The 10,000-nt window shown below is 43.1% G+C and overlaps 1 protein-coding gene across 1 annotated transcript in view; it reads left to right on the top strand.

Moving 5' to 3' along the window:
• Positions 1 to 10,000, top strand: part of si:dkey-215k6.1 (transmembrane protein 132D) — a 248,767-nt gene that overhangs the window by 236,286 nt on the left and 2,481 nt on the right. Inside the window, exons 7-9 of the mRNA XM_037531922.1 lie at positions 2,984 to 3,259; positions 6,304 to 6,493; positions 9,932 to 10,000. The exon at positions 9,932 to 10,000 is cut by the window's right edge and continues 471 nt beyond it. Of these exons, the coding sequence (XP_037387819.1) occupies positions 2,984 to 3,259; positions 6,304 to 6,493; positions 9,932 to 10,000 (535 nt within the window). The remainder of the gene's footprint in view (positions 1 to 2,983; positions 3,260 to 6,303; positions 6,494 to 9,931) is intronic.

Here is a 10,000-nt window from a genome sequence, read left to right on the forward strand (position 1 = left end):
TCCGTTCTACAGTTTCTCATTAGACTGAATGAATAACCGACTCTAAATGTAGGTATTGTGATATAAACCGAGTCCGTTCTACAGTTTCTCATTAGACTGAATGAATAACCGACTCTAAATGTAGGTATTGTGATATAAACCGAGTCCGTTCTACAGTTTCTCATTAGACTGAATGAATAACCGACTCTAAATGTAGGTATTGTGATATAAACCGAGTCCGTTCTACAGTTTCTCATTAGACTGAATGAATAACCGACTCTAAATGTAGGTATTGTGATATAAACCGAGTCCGTTCTACAGTTTCTCATTAGACTGAATGAATAACCGGCTCTAAATGTAGGTATTGTGATATAAACCGAGTCCGTTCTACAGTTTCTCATTAGACTGAATGAATAACCGACTCTAAATGTAGGTATTGTGATATAAACCGAGTCCGTTCTACAGTTTCTCATTAGACTGAATGAATAACCGGCTCTAAATGTAGGTATTGTGATATAAACCGAGTCCGTTCTACAGTTTCTCATTAGACTGAATGAATAACCGACTCTAAATGTAGGTATTGTGATATAAACCGAGTCCGTTCTACAGTTTCTCATTAGACTGAATGAATAACCGACTCTAAATGTAGGTATTGTGATATAAACCGAGTCCGTTCTACAGTTTCTCATTAGGCTGAATGAATAACCGGCTCTAAATGTAGGTATTGTGATATAAACCGAGTCCGTTCTACAGTTTCTCATTAGACTGAATGAATAACCGGCTCTAAATGTAGGTATTGTGATATAAACCGAGTCCGTTCTACAGTTTCTCATTAGACTGAATGAATAACCGGCTCTAAATGTAGGTATTGTGATATAAACCGAGTCCGTTCTACAGTTTCACGTTAGGCTGAATGAATAACCGACTCTAAATGTAGGTATTGTGATATAAACCGAGTCCGTTCTACAGTTTCTCGTTAGGCTGAATGAATAACCGACTCTAAATGTAGGTATTGTGATATAAACCGAGTCCGTTCTACAGTTTCTCGTTAGGCTGAATGAATAACCGGCTCTAAATGTAGGTATTGTGATATAAACCGAGTCCGTTCTACAGTTTCTCATTAGGCTGAATGAATAACCGACTCTAAATGTAGGTATTGTGATATAAACCGAGTCTGTTCTACAGTTTCTCATTAGGCTGAATGAATAACCGACTCTAAATGTAGGTATTGTGATATAAACCGAGTCCGTTCTACAGTTTCTCGTTAGACTGAATGAATAACCGACTCTAAATGTAGGTATTGTGATATAAACCGAGTCCGTTCTACAGTTTCTCGTTAGACTGAATGAATAACCGACTCTAAATGTAGGTATTGTGATATAAACCGAGTCCGTTCTACAGTTTCTCGTTAGGCTGAATGAATAACCGACTCTAAATGTAGGTATTGTGATATAAACCGAGTCCGTTCTACAGTTTCTCGTTAGGCTGAATGAATAACAGACTCTAAATGTAGGTACTGTGATATAAACCGAGTCCGTTCTACAGTTTCTCATTAGGCTGAATGAATAACCGACTCTAAATGTAGGTATTGTGATATAAACCGAGTCCGTTCTACAGTTTCTCATTAGGCTGAATGAATAACCGGCTCTAAATGTAGGTATTGTGATATAAACCGAGTCCGTTCTACAGTTTCTCATTAGGCTGAATGAATAACCGACTCTAAATGTAGGTATTGTGATATAAACCGAGTCTGTTCTACAGTTTCTCATTAGGCTGAATGAATAACCGACTCTAAATGTAGGTATTGTGATATAAACCGAGTCCGTTCTACAGTTTCTCATTAGACTGAATGAATAACCGACTCTAAATGTAGGTATTGTGATATAAACCGAGTCCGTTCTACAGTTTCTCATTAGACTGAATGAATAACCGGCTCTAAATGTAGGTATTGTGATATAAACCGAGTCCGTTCTACAGTTTCTCATTAGGCTGAATGAATAACCGGCTCTAAATGTAGGTATTGTGATATAAACCGAGTCCGTTCTACAGTTTCTCATTAGGCTGAATGAATAACCTAAATATGTATATAATATGTGTACATGTGTGTGTGTTTGTTTGTTTTTCGGTCGTTGTTTGGTTGCTCCAGCAATCAAGCACCAGTCAAAGTAATGATCTCTGGTTTCAAATGGTTTTGTTGTTGTTGCGGATGTTTTCGCACAAACATGACACACGCCGTCATTTAAACCTCAGAGGATTCACTGTCACCACTTCCATTCCCTGCTGGAGTGTGTGTGTGTGTGTGTGTGTGTGTGTGTGTGTGTGTGTGTGTGTGTGTGTGTGTGTTATTATCCTACAAGCTTGCCAATGGCCTTCACTCTGTCTGCTGGGCCCATTTTTCAATTTGGCCAATTTCTGTCTCTCGGTGCCTCTAAAGACACCACACACACACACACACACACACACACACACACACACACACACACACACACATGGCTCTCTTTGGGAGAGCAGAAAATTTTGAGTAATCACACACTCCTACACTGCAAGAAAAGGCGAAGATTGGAGTGCTGTGTGGGTCAGGAGACAGCAGGATGCACGCTCTGCTTTTAACATATTAAAATTACATCTTACAGCCTGAACTGTGCGAAAAGGTCGAAACCATCAGCGAATGTCAGAATTCTATAATATATGACAATGTTCTCGAAGATGTGTGTAATAATAAGCAGCTCATACAGTGTGTTTCATCCATTAAATACCACTGAACAGTCCTACATACCTGTCTGTGGTCCCTGGAAGACTCTACAGTCCTCTTCCCCTTCACACTGGGGCCTTTAGCTTTGCCACTCTGTTACTACAACATTATAATGGTAGTGTTTGGTGGTGAAAGGTGGAGCTTCTTGGAGAATGTTACCACTTGATGGAGAAGGTGGTGTTTGGTGGAGAATGGTGGTGTTTGGTGTTTTGTCATTGTGTTCCGGATCTAAACCCGCCCCCTCCTCTCCAGGCCGACGAGGGACAGTGAGGATGATGAAGATGACGAGCGGAAGGGGAAGGGTTGCACACTGCAGTATCAGTATGCTCTCGTCCGCGTCCTCACACACTTCGTGGCGGAGCCGGCAGACCCCGGTGGTGACCTCGTCCATATGCTGGGATCTGACTGGTCGGCGGACATCACAGAGCTGGTTCTGGAGTTCCTGAAGGTGGAGGACCCACGGATCGCCCGGCTGATTGACGGCAGGGTGCTGATGGGGAGGGACCTGGGCATCACCACCATACAGGTTCATATTTACTGTCTTTTATGGAAACCACTTTCAACACTAGGCATCTGCATGCAGCTGTCAGAGTGCAGAGGGTGGAAGCTTGTAGACCACAGACACGGACACTGTGTGTCAACTGTGCTGCCGTGTTGGTTCAGGGCAACTTGTAATAACCCTCAGAAGACTGGACTGTGTGCAGGGAAATTATCTTTCCCAGATAAAACTGAGCAGGTTTTGGTCGTATTTGGCCGTTATAACCTCATGCTGAGAACTGGCCACTAGAGCCTGACCATGAATAGTTAACTTTAGCGATAACTGAGACTCATAGAAAGAAAACTGCCCATAATGGAGATTCATCTATATTGGCATTTTTCAAAAAAGATTTTATGACAAGCTTTTTACCGAGTGACAAAAACCTTGTATGTCCATTTTTGTTGTTTTTCAGTTTTTAACATAATTTGAAAGTACCTGTTGCTCTTTATATTGTATGTAAATTTCATGAAGAATGGACCAAAACAAACGGCCCAAAATGACTTGGAAACACGTCTGGTTCCATTGACTTACATGAAAAGTAAAGTAGGCCTTTTCTGTCTCCTGTGAAGTTCCCGTTTCTGAGATGCGAGGTTTTGTTCTGACAACAGCGAGATATTAAATTATACAGGGACGTCTCTGGAAGTATTAACCGAGGAAAATGAGCCAAATCCGTGCTTGACAAATGTGAGTTTTTACAGTTCCTTATAAAAGCTAATTATTTTCTACCACCTTACCAATGGAGTTCATGCGAGCTTAACGCTGATGCACACTTCACTCTTACTCTCTTCAGCGTCTCGCAGCGATTATAGCCACAGAGATTCAAAGGAACTGGGGGCAAAACTTTTTTTTACCCCACGTAGAGCAAAAATCTAAGAACTCATTGAAAGCGGTTGAGAAATGTAAACTTAGTGCTTTTTATCTACACGAACCACAGCTTCCCTATTTATTGGGTTTGTTTGTAAGCCAGTCTTGCCCAGATGTTTCTAGTGGATGCACCAAAGTATCGTGGACTTGTTGTTGTAGCAACGGGCTGATACAGCCACGGCGTGTATATGTATATATGTCTATGTTACAGACACCTGCTCTTTCAGTGTTTCCTCTGATTTCAAGGGTATCAGTAGGTAATCCCCCCTCACTCTGCTGCAGTGCCAGCCTCTGCTCTGGGGAGGCTTACATGTCAAATACTTCAAATATGCACTTAAATAAATACATGAAGTTTGAATATATAATTACGTTAGAATGGTAAAGCAAGCTGACTTTAGTAGCTCTAGACTCTAAGTAAAGCAGACTGAAATAGAGCGGCTCACTGATCACACAGGAAACTCTCACCTGAGCAGGTGATAACGAGGTGACACACCCAATCACATTACAGCTGAGAGAGAAAGAGAGAGAATAGAAAAAAGGGAAAAACCGAGAGAGACTGAACAAAAGAAAGACATCCAGAAAAGGCGCAGGCGCGGTTTCGGACGTGTGCAGGCGTTTTTACTTGTTTAGGAAACGTTCTGTCGTCCTTCATGTGAGCGAGTGTGTCTGAGCCGCAGTGGTGGTGTGTTTTATTCTGACACTGTGTGAATTCTGCTGTCACAGACGGCAGCTCAGTTTCTGTCTCTCCTCCTCGTACACGGTCACGGCCCTCGCGTACACACAATCTCTCTCTCTCTCTCTCCCTCTCTCTCTCACTCTCTCTCTCTCTCTCTCCCTCTCTCTCTCTCTCTCTCTCTCTCTCCCTCTCTCTCTCTCTCTCTCTCTCTCCCTCTCTCTCTCTCTCTCTCCCTCTCTCTCTCACTCTCTCCCTCTCTCTCTCTCTCTCTCTCTCTCTCTCCCTCTCTCTCTCACTCTCTCCCTCTCTCTCTCTCTCTCTCTCTCTCCCTCTCTCTCTCTCTCTCTCTCTCTCTCTCTCTCGCTCCCTCTCTCTCTCTCTCGCTCCCTCTCTCTCTCTCTCTCCCTCTCTCTCTCTCTCTCTCTCTCTCTCTCTCTCTCTCTCTCCCTCTCTCTCTCTCTCTCTCTCTCTCCCTCTCTCCCTCTCTCTCTCTCTCTCTCCCTCTCTCTCTCTCTCTCTCTCTCCCTCTCTCTCTCTCTCTCACTCTCTCTCTCTCTCTCTCCCTCTCTCTCTCTCTCTCTCCCTCTCTCCCTCTCTCTCTCTCTCTCTCACTCTCTCTCTCTCCCTCTCTCTCCCTCTCTCTCTCTCTATATATATATATATATATATCACTCTCTTTTCTCTCTCTCTCTGTGTCTCTCACTCTCTCTCCTCTCTCTCTCAATCTCTCTCTGTCTCTCTCTCTGTGTCTCTCACTCTCTCTCCTCTCTCTCTCAATCTCTCTCAATCTCTCTCTCTGTCTCTCACTCTCTCTCCTCTCTCTCCTCTCTCTCTCAATCTCTCTCTCTGTCTCTCACTCTCTCTCACTCTCTCTCCTCTCTCTCTCAATCTCTCTCAATCTCTCTCTCTGTCTCTCGCTCTCTCTCCTCTCTCTCTCTCTCACTCTCTCTGTCACTCTCAGACTCTCTCTCTCTCTCATATTTCTGTCTGTCTCTCTCTCTCACTCTCACTCTCTCAGACTCTCTCTCTCTCTCATATTTCTGTCTGTCTCTCTCTCTCACTCTCACTCTCTCAGACTCTCTCTCTCTCTTATCTCTGTCTGTCTGTCTGTCTGTCTCTCTCTCTCTCTCGCCCCCCCCCCCTCTCTCTCTCTCTCTCTGTATTTCTTTATCTCTCTGTTTCTATGACTGTTGTCACATAGTTACACTGTTCCACTATTATCTTGTTACACTGTGACACTGTTACACAGTTAAATTGTTTCTCTGATGTTACGCATACACATAGTTATGCTGCTACACTGTTATCTTGTCACACTGTTACACTGGCATTATTGCACTGTTGCATTGTTACATATAAAATGTTACACTGTGCCACATTTTCAAATGGATATTGTTCCACTGACAGTGTTGCACTCTGACTGTTACACTGTTACACTGTTACACTGTTACACTGTTATTTTACATGGTCTTTTATCTGTGTTTTCATGCTGCAGGTAATCTCCCCTCTGTCTGATTCTATCCTGGCTGAGAGGACCATCACTGTCCTGGATGACAAAGTGACTATCACTGACCTGGGGGTCCAGCTGGTGGGCTCTTTATCCCTGAGCCTGCAGGCCAGCGCCACACACACTAAAGCATTATACATCAGCGCTACTGCACAGGACCTGCTGCACACACCTAAACAGGTGAGGCTTCCACGCTGTCATTTACATTCATGCAGACGACGAGTTCTATTATTCTCTAAGCATCTTTAATGTGACGGCTGTCGTGAAAGCGCTTTTGTGTTAATGTCCAGGTTTTCATCCAGTTGTCAAATTAAATTCAGGGAAATAAGTGAAACGTCTTAAAGAAGCTTTGAACATTATGAACATTAGAGTTTCTCTCAGCTCCGTACTAGATAGTAAAACTCTGTATGTCAGAGGTTTGAAGACATTCAGCTTTAAGCGGAGTGAATTTATATCCGGATTAGGTGAGCTGTGTAGGAATTACAACCATTTACACGCAAAGACCCTCGTTTTTGGGGGTAACGCTTTACCTGAAGGGTGTCTACATAACATAGCTTCATAACATGTCCATGAAGGTCTAAATCGGCGTTCATGAAGCACACGATTACATATTAATATGGACGACTATGCCATTTTACAGAGAGAGACATTTTTCAAAATAAGTCCTAAATTTTTTCACAAACACAACTCGTCTAATTTGGATGTAAACACCTCAAATGAAGGCTGAACGTCTGCACATTGAGCTCATATTCATTCTTTTATTTCAACTCATTTTAGCTCATTTATTTCAACTTGTTTCAGTATACTGTGGTAGACAACTAAAGCAGCAATGACTTTGTCCGTGTCCAAGTATTTATGGCTCTAACTCTATATATGAACCCCTCGACCCGACGCTTTATTACACACTTTTATAACCTAAGAATAGCTCAGCCAGTCCAGTAGGTACTGAATAATAAGCCTTAGGCCCCGTCCCATTTCTCCTTTTCACCCCTACCCCTTGTTTTCGAGTGTCTCCCCTCTGAACTGAGCTACAGGGCAGTGGTTGAGATCTTCCCTCTGAAATGAGACCCTCTAATAAAGGAGCATCACTTCATTATCAGCTACCAGTGCCGCTCTGTAGGCGACCCTGCCCGTCTGCAGGGACAGCAGAGGAGGGGGAAAGTTCAGCTCCTCACTGCTGGGCTTTAGTTACATTTAGGGATCATACGCCTTCAAAGAGGGGAGCAGTTATTTATTATCACCCCCCCTAATTCTTCAGTGATATGAAGCTGAAGTCAGAGATTCTCCAGATTCTAGGTGAAATTTTCCTGTTCCACCTTAAATGGCTCAGCAGTTCTGATGTTCTGACCAGCCAGAATGGAACTGCTGCACCAATTAAGGTGGAACGGGAAATTGAACTAACTACCTACTGAGATTTCAGCACTACTACTAGTGATTTTTTATGCTTGTTATGAAGAAAAGGAACAAAACTCACTGAAACGACATTAAACTAAAATAATCTGACGGTTATTGGAATTTTTAACAGAGAAGATTCTCACGTTTGTGGGTTTCTTTGGTCTCTTGTTCTCCGTCTCGACCATTTTTCTGTGTTTCTCAGGTCTCTCTGTTTGGAGTCTCTGAAAAACCTCTGTTTGGAGGGTCATGTAGCCCCAGCGCTTCACCCCACCCCTCTATCTCAATGGGAATTGGGACACCCCACCCCTAGATCAGGGGCCCTTGTAGATCAGGGGCGCTGAGCAACTGCTCACACTGCTAACGGCAAGAAACACCTCTGCTGTTGAGAACCATGAGCGCAGTTGAGGATCGGACCAGACCAGCTTTTCCGAAAGCAGCGTCGGAGTTTGCCTGTTAGCTCTGAGCTAATAAGTATTGATAGCCGCCCACAATAAGAGTGCAAGGTCCTGTTGTAGTGCAGAAAGGGGCTTTACGGTCTATCACAGGCCACTGTTTGCCTCCTCGGCCTATTTATTTGAATTATAACACACATTAGAGCATGAAATGAAATCGTTCTCGCTCCTCTGTTCTCTTTTATGCGGCTGTTTGTGAGGAGGTGTTTTTATACCGCCGTGTTTATGTGATGTTGACAGGATAATTGGGAAATCCTCTGAAAGAGTTTGTCATCACTTAACCTCCTCAGGAGTGTGTTTTTTTAGTTGTTTCCGAGTGCGCTCGTGCTGCGGAGCGGAGGATAAATGATTGTTTCCAGCGTCGGGGATTTGATTAGTCTGTTAAAGGGCTGGAGTATCGTTTACTTAAAAAGAGCTTTTTGATTAAAAAATAAATAATCCCGCTCTTCCTGCGCCTTTCTAATTGGAAATGCAGCACTGATGTGTGTTTTTATTGAGAGAAACCACTCCAGCGGTTTGATTAATGACGTGGCCGTTCGAGTCGGGAGCTCAGGAGCCGAAAGGAGAGCCTTTTTTAAAGTACAGGAGAAACAGGACAGCTTAACTTCACTGGGTCTCTCAAAGGAGAAGCATTATAAATGCATAGTTTGGGGGAATTCCGTGTGTTTTCCATGTTCTCGGATGTTGTAAATAAGTAAACTCGTCCTCGTCAGACACACTTTTAATGCAAACTTACTGTTTATTTACCGAATTGAACGTAAAGTGTGGCCTAGGGAAACGTTTACAGCACGTTTGATCATTTTATGCTTTATTTGTTAAACCCAGCGAATAATTTGAAGCTGTGCAGTAAAGCTTACAGAAGAAGTGCCCCTTCCATACGACTGTGAATAAACGGTTAGAAGGAGGCGGTTCATTAATTAACGAATCAGGTAGAAAGATGGTAATGCATATTCATGTATGATAAAATAGTTGAAACATTGACTAAAACATCATAAGCTGTATATTTTAAGTTATTGTAGATAAAATAATGACCAAAAATATTATGATATGTTGTTAAATAGGTGTTATGGGTGTGAATCTTTGAGCTGAAAGGTGGGTGTATATATATATACATGCTGGGCAATATAATAATATACACTTAACGGCCACTTTATTAGGTACAGTTAGGTTCAGTTAGCTGATCAGCCAATCACACGGCCGCAAAGCCAGACGGGCTGGTATGAGTATTTCAGAAACTGCTGATCTGCTGGGATTTTCACACACAACCATCTCTAGGGTTTACAGAGAACGGTCCGAAAAAGAGGAAATATCCAGTGAGCGGTCAGTTGTGTGGACGAGAATGCCTTGTTGATGTGAGAGGTCAGAGGAGAACGGGCAGACTGGTTCCAGATGATAGAAAGACAGCAGGAACTCAAATAACCAACCAGAATCTCTGAGGAACGTTTCCAACACCTTGTTGAAAGTTTGCCATGAAGAATTAAAGCAGTTCTGAAGGCAAAAGGGGGTCCAGCCTTTTACTAGCAAGGTGTACCTGTGTAACACTGTGTGTTATTTTCCCCATTTAACTGGATTTAGTTCCAAATATTGAACACAAATTATTATGTTTACATATTTTGATCAGAGATTCTGTTCTTTTCGCCGTGTCGTCCAGCTCTGATCTGCACTGACCCTCCTCTCTGACTCTCCTCTCTGACTCTCCTCTCTGACCCTCCTCTCTGACTCTCCTCTCTGACTCTCCTCTCTGACTCTCCTCTCTGACTCTCCTCTCCAGGAAGCGGTAATAAGTGCTTGGATCCAGTACAGTGACGGCACCGTGACCCCGCTGGACATTTACGACCCA

Source organism: Pygocentrus nattereri, chromosome 20 (assembly GCF_015220715.1).
Source record: "Pygocentrus nattereri isolate fPygNat1 chromosome 20, fPygNat1.pri, whole genome shotgun sequence".
NCBI classification, from domain to species: Eukaryota; Metazoa; Chordata; class Actinopteri; order Characiformes; family Serrasalmidae; genus Pygocentrus; species Pygocentrus nattereri.